This window comes from Phalacrocorax carbo, chromosome 12 (assembly GCF_963921805.1).
Source record: "Phalacrocorax carbo chromosome 12, bPhaCar2.1, whole genome shotgun sequence".
NCBI classification, from domain to species: Eukaryota; Metazoa; Chordata; class Aves; order Suliformes; family Phalacrocoracidae; genus Phalacrocorax; species Phalacrocorax carbo.
Window position 1 is genome coordinate 2270747 of NC_087524.1, and position 17580 is coordinate 2288326.

The 17580-nt window shown below is 48.2% G+C and overlaps 1 protein-coding gene across 1 annotated transcript in view; it reads right to left on the reverse strand.

The window, feature by feature from the left end:
• Window positions 1-11447: 11447 nt before the first annotated feature.
• ANTXRL (ANTXR like) overlaps window positions 11448-17580 on the reverse strand; it is a 63035-nt gene continuing 56902 nt past the window's right edge. Inside the window, exon 18 of the mRNA XM_009508577.2 lies at window positions 11448-16591. Coding sequence (XP_009506872.1) covers window positions 16361-16591 — 231 coding nt within the window. The 3' untranslated portion in view covers window positions 11448-16360. The remainder of the gene's footprint in view (window positions 16592-17580) is intronic.

Sequence of the window (17580 nt, forward strand, 5' to 3'; positions counted from 1 at the left end):
GGTGGCCGCGGTGATGAAGGCTCCGAGCCTTCCTCCCCTCGCCCTTTTCACCTTTCGTAGACTTAACCTGCGAAGCCGGTTCTGTCTGGTTTCACAGCTGGCCTCATAACGTGTTTTTCCTCTCCGGGTTTCTGATGCCTATCTAACCTTCACACATTTGTGGGCATCATATAAGCCACTCTCTCTTGCTGGTGTGTTTCTAAGTCACATCAAATTACAATTAGAGGACTACGTTATCTTAAACTACAAAGCGCATTATACACCTCAGTTCCTGAACACTCTGACTCAAAACCTCCAGCAGAAGAGGCATAATCAGGTTTAGTTTGTGGGTTTTTAAGCCATTTCAAAACAATTTTCAGCTACACAATGAAGAAGCTATGAGGGTACTTTGCTTTTCTTGACTCTGCCCTTGGGACTTTCCAAGCCTGAAGCAGTGACGTTGGAGCTGCCCTGGCTGTATACTCAGCCAGTGTAAGGAACGATATAAAAGGAATCACAAGCAGGATTTTGCACAACCTTTTTTCAAACTCCCAAAGTCTTTAAGGCAAGAAATAAAGGCGCTGATAGCCTTAGGACAATGCATTACTGGTGTTGTTTCAAGAACCTTTTACCACCCATTAAGCTCCGATTGCTCCATTTTAGGTCAAATGAGAGCAGTCTAAAGCATATTTTAATTTAGATTGAGGGTGACTAAAGTCTTCTAGGGTACAGAGGCAGCCTCCTTTTCCCCTTTCCCATCTGTAAAGTCTGACCCTGTGCCTGGAAAGTTTCAGGCGAGGGGCAGACTGCTTTGGAACGTGAAAGCTTATGGAAACCAGGTTCTCAACTGCTCAGCAATTTCACTTACTCCATAGCTTTAACTTGTATCAGAACTTTTTCAAGCCCAACAAGAACAGCACAGCCCATTGGGAATTTAACCCCAAAGTTTGTGTTTGTTTTTTTCAGGCAGGAACTTGGAAATCAAGTGGAATCATTCTGGAAACAACAGACCAAACCCACAGAGATACTTTTATGCAAAGCAATAATCTGATGAATCTTATAACATGACTACTTAAATTTGAGGAAATCAGAGCTCACCCCTCACACCAAACAGGAGAAAAGTACTCTGTTACAAGGCTAAAAGCTTAATAACTTTCTCCAATCAGTCTGTAAGTAATACTATGTAGAACAGTAGCTCTGATGAGGAACTTACCTACTTGCAAGCTCCCCCTTTACAAGTATTTTAGCTCTACACTCATTAGCAACACTTTGCCCTACCTTCCAGTGACTTTGACCAGTCTCTTGCCCCAGCAGCTGCTGTATTTGCAGACAGGTTTGCACTCTCTCATTGTAGAAGCTACACTAATTTCATCCTGCAGCTTTTCCACCACTGTGCAAACAAGTCCAGGCACTACCTGCTTCTACTGCTCCTTTTTATTTTTTTTTTCCTTCCTATTTATTACTCCTTAAATGGATACGAGCAGCTGAATGCCTCCACAATTCTTAAGAGCAAATGCCCTTACACCTACTAATCAGCTCACCATCACCTGAAATCAGACTGTTATATGGGAAAGCTGTGTAAATTTGCCAGCAAGCCAATCCAAACAAAAAGTTATTGTCTGTTTATAAAAGAGGTGAGAGCTGGGGAAAACAAGCAGATGGGGAAGGCAGCAGTTTCGAGTAAGGAGAGCATCTGTAATGCAAAAATGAAGTCACTAAAGCCTGAAAAAATGTACTCACATACCTGGCAGCTCAGTGCTCACCCTGCCCTTTCCTCTTGTGCCTTTGAACCATCTTTCCCAGTGAAAATGACCCCAAAATGGGATTATTTCCTTTTGAAAATCACTACCACAGTTTAATTTTCCAAGTTGCCTTTATTACCCCAAGCAGTTTTGTGCCAAGTATCATAAGAGAAAATTCAAGTCTATATGTTGGGGGGGGGGGGTGTTGTTCAATCACAGAAGCGGCAATACAGTAGAAACTGAGGGCGTGATTCCTTTCAGCACCTCCGCAGCCGGGGAGGCCGAGCCCTGGGGTTAGCCAGGGCAGCCAGCGCTGCAGGGCACCCCGCACAGAGGTTTGCGCAGGTTGGCCAAGGGTGTGCCGACTTCGCCTTTCCAGAGCGCCTGTGCCGCGCAGGGCCCCTCTGCCGCCCGTGGGAGAGCTGGGGTGAGGCGCTAACGCAAACACGGCAGAGCACGTCCCCTTGGCTTGCTCTGCCTCTGCTCTGCTTCTGGCCGGCTCCGCCTGAGCTTCCTTCTGCTCATTCCTTTCTTGCGCTAGTGCTGGTGCCAAGGAATTCCTCCCAGTCGCCCTAACAACCGCTCCCCATACAAAGCAGGCAGCTGCTGCTCTTGTTTAACCCCGAAGGCCAACAAAGAAAGCACCCTCTGAATCAAAACGGGCAAAGGCAGCTCACTTGGGTGTGATGGGGACATGACAGATTCCAGTTCACACGCCAGCAGCGCATGGTAGCCAGTGCTCAGGAAGCCATTGGATGCTTGTGTGTGAAATATCTTGCGCGTGTCCCCACCTACCTCTACGGGGACTGTTTCTTGTGTAATCCTCGACGGAATAAGTACAGGTGTCTGTACACAATTAAAGACAGTCCTGCTGCTTGAAATGACCCTGTGGTGGAGACAGATCATACAGAGCAGCCTAAGGGAGAAGGAAAAAAGAAAAGGATGTGCCTGAAGTCCAGCTTTGTGGCAAGGCAGCAACATACCCTCTACTGCTTGCATTGATTGGCATTTCTGACAGCCTTTCTTGGTAAGATATGCTTTTCTCCAACTTTTACATGCTTATTAGTAGTGATGGAGACATGAATTAGTTTTACTAAGGGTAGAAAAATAGCAGGTTTGCTACACTGCTAACATGGTGTACAATGTTGGTGATCAGTCTTCCCGACCAGCCAAGGTATTAACCAATACCATCATACAGCCAAGAACCGCACATCACACACTGCCTGGCTCAGAGATCCTGCTGTTCTGCTGGGGGCTGGGGTAGGCTAGGCACAGCTGGGACAAGGGGCCACCACCTGATGCCATCCTTTGTAGCCCTGACTTGCAGCCCTGACTGCAGCAGGAATAGAGCCAGCAGCCCCTGTCACAGGCTCACCCTGATGCTGATCATGCAGTACTGACCCAAAAGTAGCAGCTGCATCTGGATGACTTGAGAGACGCCCAGAGCTCAAGCATTGTGGGGTTAAGGTTAAAAAATAAGAGAATGTGGTAACACTTCTGATTTCCTGGTAAACTTAGAGGTAATGCTAATTTCAGGGAACATCCAGCTTTGGCACTGACTCCTCATCTGCTTGTATATCTTATTTTGATTCCATCTAGTGTTCTTTTTCATGTTCTTCTCTATAGCTAGATTTGCCTTGAGCTTTGAAGTGTCCGTATTCCAGCTCAGAGCTGGCCACACTGAAAACAGCATCCTGGAGCAGGCTTCTTGAGATGCTACTAGTTCAGCTAGGCTAGGAACGATGGCTTATAATTGCTCAACGGCACAGTCTGGGAACGCTGCACGATGTCTGGTTGCTAGTACCAAGGGCCTAAAACACTTCATTTCAGACCATGGCCCTGTTGAGTTTGAAGAAGTAGGGAGGCAAAGAGCAATAGCTGGTTTAAATAGCTCACAGACTATTTGGGAAAGATGTTATCATGACATTGTCATCAAAAGAAACACTGATAACTAGGAAGAACTTTTCCATCAGGTGCAGATGTTTCTCTGCCACCCATAAAAACGGTGGAAAGTCTCCCAGTGGTTTCAGTGAGTGCTGAACAAGACCCATGGCCTTTTGGTTGACTTTGGTTGCCCTCCCACTGCAGAACTGCAGTGACACTACTGAAGTCAGTGTGGCCATGCTGGTTGCACCAGTAACAGCGCAGTTGGTATCCAGATCTCTGCTTGTGTACATTGAGCTGCCTTGGTGGACATAGCAACGGCATTTGTGCCTCAAAATCTTGACAAAGGAAGACAGAAGCAGAGAGACATGAAGTATTGCTGTCCTCCGTTGCGATACAGCGCTCAGTCTCTACCCAGATACCTATGATCTTCATCACCTAAGCAGACCATTGGGGACAATTTACATGAGCACTCACTTGTGCTCATGGGCAGGAGCAAGGCTTTGATAAATGGGTCTGCCAGTGTCAGTTTGTCATTCTAGGTAAAGACAGGTCGCTGGCCCAGATCTCACAACACTGTGGACACTTACACATCCCCCTCTCGCTGGAACGCCAGCTTCCAGGACCCGCTGAAGAATTCACACCTACTGGCAATGCGTGTGGGGGAGTGGTTTGGTTACGTATTTTATTGTGTGTCTACACAACAGCTGTTGCTTTCTAAGAGAAACCAACGTACTTCACAAATGATCGTAGTAACAAGAACAGAAAGCAGGGCAAATAACCTTACAGAAGACTTTTGCATTAAAAGCACTAAAAATAGCAATAGTGCTGCTAAAAGAGCCAGTTCTCCTTAAGGTGAGGGCCGTGGTCTAGCTGTGTTAGTTGAAAATCTTCCAAGTGTTCAAGTTTTTCTTGGACACCTCTGCCAGATATGGGTGGGTGATCTAAGACCAGCCCCCCTGTGATACTGAGGTGATTAGAGTCCACCGGGTCACACCAGAGAGGTTGTGTTCAGGGTCGTGGAGAGAGCAAGAAATCAAAACAGCTCTCCCAAGAGCCAGACTCACAGTGCCGCAGTGTCTCCGTTACAGAATGGCACGAAGTATTCATTCATGCCTCAACAGACTACCTGGTGTCCCAACCGGTGGGTTATTTTCAGCACCAATTTTTGTCACATAGGTGATAAATGAGGGCTGAACAGTTCAGGCACGGGATTGTTGTCATCAGCTCATAGATCAGCTCAGTTAGGTGCAAAAACAGAAGAGGACTGATAGTCAGGGCTTGTTCGCCTGGAGGATTTTACTCAGCACGTGTTTCAGGGGTGATTTGTGTCTCTCTGAGCGGGACAGAGCAACCACAGCTCACCAGTGAGTGTGCCTGTGTGAAGTGCAGTGCAGAAAACCCAGCACAGGCTCATGCGTGCGGCCACGTTACCAGCTGGGCTCTGCGTGGAGGCTGCGGGGGGCAGGGGCATGGCCGGGGAAGGGGTGGCCCTGAGGAAGGGGAAGGAAGGAGGCTGGAAAGAGAGTCCGACCATGGAAGGAGCTGAGGCAGGACTGGTTGTGGCAGAGGTCTAGGAGTGCTGGAAGGAGGAAAGGTGGCAGCCCCAAGGCCTGCCCCAGAGCTTCCTTCATCGGTCAGCCTGTAGTGGAAACGGCGCAGAGCAGTCGGATTACCAGGCTACAGCTACCTAACTGCAGTTCTGCTATTGAATGGCCCAGAAATGCTGGACCCTTCCTGGTCCCAGAACTGAACCTCAGTGGAAGCTTTTAGCCATCAGACCATTTTTAATTGTAGAGATCTAGTTTGGTGCGAGATGCAAGACAACAGATGCTGTTGGCTTGGGAGACAATCGTCTTCTCCAGTGCTGGGCGTTAGGAAAAGCAGCACATTGCTGCAGAAGCTGTGTGGTGTCTGGAAGATTGCTTTTGGGAGGTCAGCATGTCCAGTTCTGGGCCTATGAGCTCCTGGGAGTCTCAGCAGAGATTTGGGCATTTCCTATATAAGCAGGAAAAGCGCTGCATTGCATCACGAGCTGACGGTAACTGCAAAACAAATGAAAACTCTTATCTGAGTCGACTTCTACAATTTCCATTTCTAGCTGCATTACCTCCCTTCTAAGATTACAAGCATGCAACACTCTAGACCAAAGCAACCTCATCTATCAGGCTGAGCATTTATTTCCAGCAGCAAGCTGCTCCCTGTTTAGTGACTGTGCAAGTCCCAGCCGAGCCTGTGGACGTCAGGTTTGTGGTAGCTCAGATGGATGCTGGTCAGTGGTGAAGATGAGCAAGACCAGAGAGAGAATGGCAGAGACGTGGCCCACAGGTTTTACAGCTGGGGCTTTGCTCCTTGGCAGGACAGATGAACAGAGAGCACCTGGACGGCATGTTCATTTTGTGGGTGGTAGAAGAGGCTGTTCCTGGAGCTGCAACTGTCACTTTAAGCCGGGTTTCCACAGCAAAACCAGCTTGAAACAGATGTTTTTTATTTCAGAGCAATGCTGATTTCCCACTCCGCTCTGGAGAAGTGTGAGCGGGCTGCCCTGCTGTGGGAAATAGGCTGTCGAGTCCTGCCCTCCAGCGGTTGTCCGGCCAGGCCTGCCTCCCCAGCCTCCCCGGCCACCATCCTCCTCCTCAGCCCCAGAGAGCCCTGCGCAGCCCTTACCAGAGCACCGAGCGGCCACTCTGGGATGATGCCCTGTGCCATGATGTTCCCGCACCTGTGTGCAGTGGCCTCTCATCTGCAGGTGACAGCCCTGCCAAGGAGCATCTCCTGGCTGGCATCGGTCTGGGTCTCACAGCATAGCATCCATGCTGGGAGTTGCTCCGTCAGCCCTCACGGGACAAACACACGTTAACTACTTCCTTGCTGTGTTCAGCCAGAGGATCAGGATTCCCACCGGTGAGGAGGAGGCCCATTGATGAGGCAGGAGGAAGTACTGGGGGGGAGGGATTCACCCCTCAGCATAGGGGCAGGGGAGGTTGGGGCAGCCAGGGGCCTCGCTGGGACTCCAGTCCCCAATTCTTGAAGCAACACCCAGCCAGGGTAATGGGTACAGTGACACTGTGATTGCTTATGGCCCTTTTCCATCCTGGGGCGTGGAAGAGCTCTGCTCAGAGCATGGCATCCACCGCAGGGTCAGTCGCCTCCTCCTTTGTTGTGCTGAAAGCCAGGCGGTGACAGGGCATCCTGGGGCTCACACTCAACCCTACAATAACAAGCCAACAGGCTCTGTGGGGCTGACATTTGCCCTCAGCCCGCTGTCTGAGCAGCAGCAGGCTTTGAGGGGCAAGTGCTTCTCCACAGCTCGCCCTCTGCATGCAGCTCTCCAAGAGCTGGTTGGGAAAGGGGCTGCCGGGGCCAGATCCTGGCAGAGCGACATCATGCACTTTGCTTGGCTGCAAACACAGCAACAGGCTATTTTTACACTTATTTCCTGCTGTTGAGTTGGGTCTGCTCCTGAACTACCAAAAAATACTGGAATGCCAGACATGAGTCATGCACATGGCCAGCACTGGGAGCCTCTCCTGCCTCTTCCCTCTGCCCCGTGGGGAGCTGCAAAGGTACCCGGGACAGGAAAGCTGGCAGCTGTTGAGTCTGAAAGGATCCACCGTAGCTACAGCTGCAGAAACTGCCTGGCCAGGAGTGCTGAGCTGCACGGTTCAAACAGCCAGAGCTGGGCTCCGTCCTTACAGCAAGGGAAACTGAGGCACAAAATGGAGGGCAGAGAAACAGCCCAGATTTGCCTGCAGTGGCATCACAGGAGGGAAGGAAAGGCTTAATGCTGGCCGTGCCACCCCATAAAACCGACTCTGCAGAGCTGGTGAACCCAGGGGTGCTCCAGCAACTCCTCAGAGCCCCTCCCGACACCAGCAGGCTGCAGCTCAGGCTCCCAGGGAGCAGAAAATCACCGGCTGTGCATGTTACAAGAAAAGGAGATCAACAGGATTCATGAAGGATGCGGAAAACTGACCCTCCAGATACATCTTCCAGGAGACGACGGCAGAGCCGCTGTCTGAGGCCACCTGGGAAGCATCCTGCCTGCTCCTCCCGGGCAGGCTCTGGCTGGTCCGGGTTAGAGGCAGACCTGCTCTTCTGCTCCTGCATGTGGCCGGGAGGGAAATGAGCTGTTTCCTATTTTGACCTGTGAGTCACTTCAGTTATGCAGAAACCATTAATGCTGGCAAAAATAGAGAGGAGCTGGGAAATTCCAGAGCCTGCAGAGAGCTGCAGTTCTCCCTGTCCACTTTTTCCCCTAGAGAAAGGCAAGTGCTGCAAGGCTCCAGTAGTACCTGGCCCTACCTGCTAGCTTGGGAAGAGACAGACCCCACCAGGGGCACTGTGACTGTTGTGGTGGATGGGCCGTCACCCCCGGTGTCTCAGACACGAGCTGTGTGTATTCCTGGAGCAGGTGGCTCCTGGCGACCCATGGTAGACCAAGTCTACTGCCATGATGGCTCGTAAGGGTTATTAACTACCTTCTGAAGGTATTTCTAACTACCTTCTGCAGCATTTCCCAGCTGGCACCAGGCCCAACAGCATCACCACTGCACTGGCATCCCCTTAGCTCTGGAGATCCCAACACACCTTGCACAGGTGGAGCAGAAATCCAGAAAAGAATAGGAAAAAAAACCCTAAAGCTGATCAGGACTAACCCCTACAGCTAGGCATGTTCATTTTAACTAAGCTATTCCTGATGCACAAGGAAAGAGGCGCAAAGCAGCCACAGTTGTTTTTTTGAAGAGGATGAGCTGCTGCATATGTTTGCCATATTTTCCCATTGGTTTTATTTGGTCAAATATGCCTTTGATGATGAAGGGGAATCTTGGGACTCCTGTTTTCGGCTCAGAACAGCTTCCTATGTACGTAAATAAATGGAGACTAGAAAACATTTAAGGGCACTTAGTATTTTACCCGTGCAGAGAGGAGCCCACGCTGGCGCAGGTTTGCTGGCAGGACTCGTGGCCCCGCAGGGGACCCTCGCTGGCGCAGTCTGCTCCTGAAGGACTCACCCCGCGGAAGGGACCCCGCTAGAACAGTTCATGAAGAACTGTGGGAAGGACCCACAATAGAGAATTTTGTGGAGACCTGTCTCGCCGGGTAGGGAGCCCATGCTGGAGCAGGGGACGAGTGTGAGGAGCCCTCCCCCTGAGGAGGAAGGAGCGGCAGAAACGGGGTGTGATGGACTGACCGCAAGCCCCATTCCCCGTCCCCCTGTGCCGCTGAGGGGGAAGGGGTAGAGAATATGGGAGTGAAGTTAAGGTCAGGAAGAAGGGAGTAGTGGGGAGAAAGTGTTTTCAGATTTACTGTTTATTTTCTCATTATTCTACTCTGATTTTGATTGGTAATAAATTAAACTTATTTCCCCAGTTTGAGTCTGTTTTGCCCTTGACAGTAATTGCTGAGTGATCTCTCCCCATCCTTATCTCGACCCAGGAGCCTGAGGTGGGGGAGTGATAGAGCAGCTTTGGTGGGCACCTGGTGTCCAGCCAGGGTCAACTCACCACCGCATGTTTATTACATGTGGCTATAGCTTGACTGCTATGTTCCTCTGTGCCCTCTGGGAAGACTCATGCTTTAAATCCATACCCCTCTGGCATCAGAGGGAAAGTGTATACCTCCAGCGTAAGGTGTTCTGGGTCACAGGACCTAGGACATTTCTGCAGGGCCCCTATTTCCATCATGAAGAAACAGCGTCCACCCAAGAATCATGGCCCAGGCGCTCAGCAGGATGCAGGACACCAGCATGGACAAAGGGCAATGCAGCTGCTACGTGGCAGCGATGGGCTGGCATGAGGCGAGCTCACGTCAGCGAAGGCTGTGGCAGAGACACAGATGGGGCTATCTAAGGACCTTCAGTGCAGTATTTATCCATGCACAGCAACCCTGCATCTCTGAAAGCTTAAAAGGAAACATTTCTCAATCTATGACAGCAGGATGTTTCCTTTCTTTGAAATAACTCTTTCATCTCATCTCATCATCTCATCTCATCTCATCCCATCTCATTGTCTCAAAATTCTCCTGAGCTGCAGTCAGAAATCTGAGCAATACCTGGCTAGGAAACTTCCCGAGCACCCTCCCTTGCAGTGAAAAGGGGGGGCCTCAATGTGCAGGGAGGGGGGAACTTTGCTGCAGAAACCGATGAAGCTTGAGATGAGTCCTAACCCAAAGGGCAAAGTACGTTCACAGGGTAAAAATTAGACAACTTCCAGCATGGGCAACATGCTCTGCCTGTGGTTTCTTAAGGAATGGGAGGATAAGGGAAAGGGCATGTTTTTTGAGTTCCTGGCTCAGATTGCTGAAGCCAGTAAAATTCTTGCTGCTGACTTCCATGCAGCCAAATAGGGTATGCTGGTGTATGTTCACATGTAAATGCTACTCCTGAGACTGTGAAGTATGTTTGATGAAAGATGCTAAATCAGCGGCTAGAAGCTATTTATAGGCAAGCCTATAACCAAAGCCCTAGATCTGCACATTCCCAGTCTCTGGGGAAGTTCAGGTCAAACCTGAATCTTGTTGTCTCAGGCATGCATAAACCTAACCAGCCACAGCTGCAGCCAGTGTCAGGTTTTTGTTAATGCAGAACAAAAATGCCCAGAGCCTTGGCTCCAGGGCTGCTTTGGTTTATCTGATCTCTTTCGAGAGCCCGAGGCTGCCTTACTCCTAAGAAGCAGATGGAGGAACAAAAAAAGAGAGAAAGCCACAAAACCATTCTGGGTGAGCATTGTCTTGCCAGCTTGGGGAGCGGAGTGAGAGCGAGCCAGGCTCCTTGTCAGGGCCCCTAACTCCTCACGGGAGGCGCGCAACTCCAGGCAAGTGATTTTGGCTCCCATTAGCGGCAGAACCAGAGCTGCCAGAGGGAGGAGGGCACCTGGCTCAGCCACCACGCAGCTCCCACCTGCTTTGCCGTGATGTCTCCATGTGCTACCAGACCCCCCAAAATCAGCGCATCGGTGTCCACTGCTTTTGCAGGTGGGCTGAGGGGGCTGCGTGTGCGTGAGGACCCGCTTCCTCTCCCACTGCACACAGGGCTGGGGCTGCCGTGCTGGGCAGACTGAGTGTGCAGCACAGCTCAGCAGCTTTGCAGCAGCCTTGATTACCCATAATTGCAGCCTGCTGGGGTTGGAGATTTTTGTGGCCTACCCCTGTTGACCTTCTTGCCTGTCTTATGTTTCCACCAGCCACCCCTGCCCCCCCCCCCGCCCATCCTCAGTGGGTCTTGAAGAGTCACAGAGGAAGCATTAGCAGTAGGGAAGGAAGAAAAAACTAGTTCCAGAGATGGGGGTCTTATGCATCCTTCAGGGGTCCTGCATCCTTCAGGCAAGACTCCTAAAAATCAGTAGCTGTGTTTCAAGCCTGGTGACTCCAATGTTTTCATAGGTGTAGGATTTGCCAGAGAATTTCTCTTTGCTAAAGTCTTGAGCTCTAGCATCTTATCTTGCGTGGCTTTTCCTTTGTTGTTTCTGTGCATTAGATGACTTCTCTTTGAGATAGCAACAATAAATTCAGATCCTGCCCCAAGTTTCAATCAATGTTTGAGCCCTGACTCTTGTAGAATTTACTCGGCATTTCTACCTCGCTACCTGAGATCTAAGAAGGTTTCCAACAAACAATGGCTTACCTTCAAATTAGGCAAAGACTGAAATTCTTAAGCTAGAAACAGGAAACCGAGGCACAGCCTATCGTCTCTAGTCAAATAATGATTCAGTAGCAACTTGGGGATGGGAATTCTGACAGCCCAACCCCATGTTCTCCCCCTGACCATTAGATGGCTGAGTTGATTAGGAATCAGGTACAGACAAGCTTATCCCCTCTTAAAATGACCCTGCAACGAGAATCTTTGTAGTGTTTAACCAGTAAGCACTTTTATTGTTGATTTTGAATCCATTAAGATTACATTATGTTGGATTATAAGACTGGCTACATCTCCCACATTTGCATGCAGGCATTACATTTGCAAGGTTTTCTCAGAAAAATGGAGCAGGCGCATAAAATGCATAAAGGTTACATGATTATAACATGGAAGCAGCATGTCAGTTACAGAAATTTGTACCACATGTACCAGTAACAAACCCACACCCCCATGTAAAACTTCTCCGTCCCTCAAAAACCCAACTGCTTCCTCTGTCCCTCATCTCCATGTCCCGGCTGTCTATCAGCCCACATCCCCACTGTTTCTGAAAACACACATCTTTTTCTAAAAAAAAGTTTAGTACAGTACATTTTTTTTCCCTTAAAAACTAAAACATTTCTCCCTCCCCACCCCAAATGAAAAATCTATCATAATCTACACATTTGTTCAAGCACTGTTATATGTTAGGAATCTCTATTGCATTATTCAAAAGTATCAGATCAGTAACAAACCTCTAAACAAACTAGGATGACCCAAAAATTCCCCTTCCCCCAAAACTACAGAGAACCGAAAATGCTATACTGCATTATCACACTTGCATGCATGTATCCTGAGCCACCTGTATTTATTCAACTTAAGCCCCTTTTAATAAATAACTGTCCAGCAGTAACGTCCAGAAGTGTGCTGTCTCCTCCAAATTAAACTCTATATTTACAGAAGTAGGGCTGTTTTCTCAGTGAAATGTGTTTTTTTAAAAAACAAAATGAAACAACAACAATAAAAACAGCAAACGATTAAAGAGAGAAAGCATATTACTGATCACGTTGTCTAAAGACCAACAGGAGTAAAAAGCATTAGGAGCACCAGGTGCACATGCGTTTGAACTGGTACAGTTCATGAAATAACGTCATTCATTGTTGTGCTCACTCATTCAGATAAGGAGCAAATTCTTTTCCTTTCTTTTTTTTTTTTTTCCCTTTTTACATTTAGGACCGTCCGCTCTGCAGGCTACTCCCACACACGGCAATACATGCACTGAGGCTGAAAGATGGCCATAAATATACTTTGATCAACATGGCTCTGTATCACACATGGGGTTTCCCTCCCGCTGCGTTGCACCTTGTGTCACTCCGCATCTGTGCCAAGTGTGAGCCAAAGGTCCCCCGAATCCACATTTTTCTCTTGGATTTGGGGAAGCATTAGATACTCCCTTTTTGCAAGTTACATGCTGGAAAGTACAGGGGAATCATCCCACATGAGAACATTTCTTAGCAGTGTAACTGCTGTAAATCACAACTGACATAAAAGCATACTGAAATATCAGGCCAGTTAGAGGGATTTTGTCCCTTCACTTATTTTGAGCCAGCTCTCAGCTGACAGACACCAGTATTACTACCTTGACTTCAGCTGGCCTATGTTGATTTACACCAGGTAAGGATCAAGCTCAACAGATGGTAAAATAGCAACCGGTTTCTCCTACTGCATTGTTATAGTGCCTGAGATCACTGCAGGTGGGTAAATTTCTACACAACCAAAAGGCCTTTCCATAGCTGGTACAGCATATTCACTGCCCCACCTCTGCAAAGGCAATTCAGTTCAGGTTCACGGTCTCTTCTTCCCACTTCACCAACAAACTGAACCTGCAGCGCTCCCATCACAGAAGCTGCAGCCAGAACCTGAGTTACACACCAAAGGCTTCATTTTATATAGTGAAAATGCTGGGAACTCCATTTATGCTGAATCTAATTTTCAAATTCATGGTGCTCCCTGCTTTATCATATACGGATCTGATCACCTGAAGCCCAAACCACTCCTATCCTCGCTGCACTTGCAAGTTATGCCAGAATCGTTGTCTGTCGTCTCCGCAAGACTGGCTGTGCCGGCGAAGAATATTCCCCTCAGCCGCAAACAACAGGCACGTTGGATGTGTGATTGCGGGAAGCCCTCCCTAAGCCAACACCTCCATTCTCACTGGAAGTGAGTCAAATTCCACCAAAGTTGACATCAACGCAAGCCTACAACAACTCTGCTGACCCCTCTCAAGATCTGTACAGGTGCAAGGCAATACAAAATCTGGCTCCCAGGCTTTTTCATTAGCTGACGTTTACTCCTGAGCCATCAGTTCAACTTTATTAGCATATACTAATTCTGTAAGCAAATTTTCCCTTTTATTATCACATCATTTGTGAGCTCCACCATTGTTTTAATCTCATCACTGCCTACTGATGAGAGACTTGGCATCTACAGAGCAGTGGTCCGCCCCACTCCTACAAGCAGCTAAACCTCAAATGCCATGTTTTGTCCTGGCAGGGGAATCAGTTTCATTACCCTCTGCTAATTCCTGCTTAGCATTTGTCGGCTAATTATTCTTAGACAGCTAACATGAAAGGTTGTTAGGGTCAACTGTACACACACACCACAACTGGTCTTAGACCCAGCAAGTTTATTTCCCCTGGGCTTCCATATGACCAAAATAATGCCAGCCAATGATCTCTGCTTGTAAAGCACCTTCCCCCACACCCAGGCCCCTACCCCCTCACTGCAGTCATCCAGTTCCTTTCACTGGTATCAGAAGTGGAGCTTCACCAGAACTGCAGTGGAAAATCGGACATGTTTTAGTTTCACCTTTCAACGGAAAGAAACGGAGGCGAGTAAGCGATGGCTGTGCGCGCACTGGCTGCAAAAGGCCTTTCCATTCATAGGCGTGCTACTCGCTCAACAATTTTTGTAAAGGAAGAGAAACCAAACAGAAACCTACACAGTTCCCACACACAAACACAGACGCACGCACGCACATACACACACGCTTCTCTCCTCCAAACAGAAACCCATTCTTATGGACCAAATTATGCAGACCCTGTTCGAGTGACTAAAAAGAGCGAGGATAGGGTTGAGTGCATCCCAGTTCTCTTTCTGATCACAATAAAGTCACAGGACAGCAAAGTACTTGGACATAAGGATGTTCTTCTTGACCTGCAGGACATTTTAATGCATGCAGAAGTGCTTTGCCGGCTCAGGCCTACGTTAGGAACGGCTCCGAGGCCAGCTGGCACCCACGAGTGTGATTCCGCTACCTGCACCAATATACATGAGGTAAGAGCATAACTCAAGAGAGCAGAGCAGTGCAAAAGGAGAAAGAGGCTCTGTGGTTCTTCTGAGTTTATCTTTGACAGCCTCAGCTGCATACACACGGCATGTCACAGTGATCAGCATAGACCGATGAGAGCTTGGTGTGGTGTTCTGCGAGTGGGACTTCCACTGGAAACAGTAAGCCCAATTTCTATTTGTACCAGTGCAACTTTATATGCCTGTAACAACTGCATGAAGAAGCCTCAAATATGGAGTAACTGCACCATACGGGTAGTGTTTTATCTTGGACTTATGCGCCAATAACTACTGTGATGTGCTACACACCCACACCTACACACAGATGGAGAGGTAGGTGTATGCTGTGCCATAATGCAACATAAACATTATTTCTACAGCTATCCTAATAACACAGCCAGTGCCAAAGCGAACCAGCGTAGGGATTTGCAGCCACCCTCTCCAATACAATATGATAGGTAGTGGTGGAGGAAAAGCAAGCTCAGGTGTTATTTTGATTCACTAGGGAATGATCTGGGCACAACCCATGCAGGTATTGCTTAGTGAACACTATTCATGGGCTGTCCCACAGTCCCGCGTCATAAATTCCCACCTCTGTGTGGGTGCTCACATCACCTTCTCATGACACACAGAACTGAGGTCTTGGATGAGCCGTCACAACGTTTGGGAAATCCTCTAGCCAAACAGTCTACAAAACAGGGATAAAAGCTCATACTGACACATCACGCCACGCCTCTCACCCACAGGTAGACTGCAAGGTTACATATTAATGGGAGCTGGGCTGTCAAAAGACAGAGGTACTCAGAGGAATCCACGTTTTTGAATCACAAGAGGATCTAGTTCTGCTTGGCAGTAAGATCAAAAGGAAATTTTTCTAATTAAATAGCAATGGAATCAGTCCCTTAATGCTGCTGATAGAAATAACACGTGCTGTTTGATTACTACAGCATTCGTCCTTAAATTGCAAGTATATTTGTTCCATTTTGGACTATGCTTTCTGTAAATGAAAACGGAACACCCAGCCAAAATGTTTTTCTCAAAATTCCTCTGAACGTTGGACAAATCTGAACCCAGGTCTTGTTCAAAGTTTGTATTTCTAGAAGCGACACCTGGCCTTCAGTGGCTATCCTACGCAACCAAGTCTAAACATATGCAGAGATGGCAGGCTCAGAACTGATTTTCTCAGGAGAAGGTGGTACTTCTATGCTAGAGTACCATTGCTAGGTTATTGGCACGCGGTCTCATTTTACCTCATTATTGTTATTGCCTTCTTATAAACGTTCACAGAAATTCCACCTGCAGAACCAAAGGCAGAAAGTTATCTGTGCAATTCTTGTTCCACAGTAACATCTGGATGCAGTACCGTTGGGGAAAAGAAAGCAAATTCCTCACTGAACTATGTTTAACCAACTTGCAGGCGGCAGCTATCAAAACAACTGATGCACATGCACCGGCTAAAGTTATTAATGGATGCTCTGACATACCAAGTCAGACAAATGCCATAGGTAAATAGATCTTCAAATGTATACTTACAAAAGCTGCTACTGTATCTAGACGATCGTTTTTGTTTGTTTCTATACCCCATAGCTCTGAATCTATCCACTGAATGTTTACTCAGCACGTGTGGTATAAATATATTCATACACTAAAATTGACACTTGGCAATTTTTTTTTTTCTTTCTTTTTTTTGCTGACCAGCAACAAATTCTGATATCTTTAACTGTAAACCAATACTCAATAAATATGCCGTGTTCAGCAAAGAGACATGTTTTGTGCATCAGGGTTTTGCTGCACTCTAAGCCATGGGCTGGGGCGGGGGGCGTGAAGGAGGAGGTCCAGGAGGGGCTCGGGATGGGGGTGGTCCAGGAGGTGGCTGCCTGGAAGGGGGCTGCAGAGACACAGGGGGAGAAGGATTCCTTGGAGCATTGTTGAGAGGAACATCATCGCGCCGCGGCAGCTTCGGTGGTGGGCTGTAAGGGGCAGAGGTTCCATCCGATTTCACCCGAGTGAAGTTTATGCATCTTCCCTAGAGGTAAACAAAAATTCATTATTCATAAAAAGCAGGTGTTTTCACTCATCAGTGGCTAGCCAAAGGGACTATAAGCAGAGGGGCCAGGCTGCACTTAGAGATCTTCATCCAGTATCATTCACTGGGTCTTAGCCATGACATTCAGATGATGCTGTACTGAAGGTCAGCACTAGAAACCAATGCTTTTCTTGGCTTTCAGAGCTCCTGCCTACAGAGAACAGTCTAGGACTGGTTTATACCAAACGGGACCCCAGTGTGACTTCGCTCACACGTGCCTTCTGCTCTGCTCCTAGAGCTATGCAGAACATGCCTAAAGCCACAGCTCCACCAAAGTCGTGCCTGCCGTGGTGAGATCTCTGACCGACAAACCTGTGCTTGAAAAAAAACTCATAGCAGAGACAGGATTATTCCAGAGGAACAACCTCAGCGAAGACTCCATCTGTAGCTTTCATTTTCACCGTGATGCTAACCTAGCTGGTGCCCGTGCTTTGCACACCACACTGGGATAGTACATCTATCTTCTGGGCTCCGAACGTAGACGTGGCTTCCCTCACAAACACCAACAAGGTGTGGGACTTGCACAAAGGGCTCTCCAGTAAGTGTGTTTCCAGAATGGATACGGGATGCAGGCAGGCAGGACCTGATGGGAGAGCTGTGGATGGGGATTTTCAAATAGGAGTAGCTTGGATTTGAACAAACAGCAGTCACTGGGGATGTCCTAGTCTGCTAGGGGCTACCTGCAAATACGGCAGGGTTTCTTTTAGCAAAAAAAGAAAGGTTTGCATAGGTTCCAGACCAATTCCAGACAGGAAGAGAGACAGACAGACCCCAAAGACCACCTAGCCTTCCCTGTGAGGAGCAGCCAGAGGCTCCTGAGCACATCAAAACCTTCAGTCAGACACCAAGATCTGTCTGCTGTATTTGATCCCCGCCACAACCCCTAAGTTTTGTTACAAAATGCCCCACTATTTCTGAAGAGGCTTCAT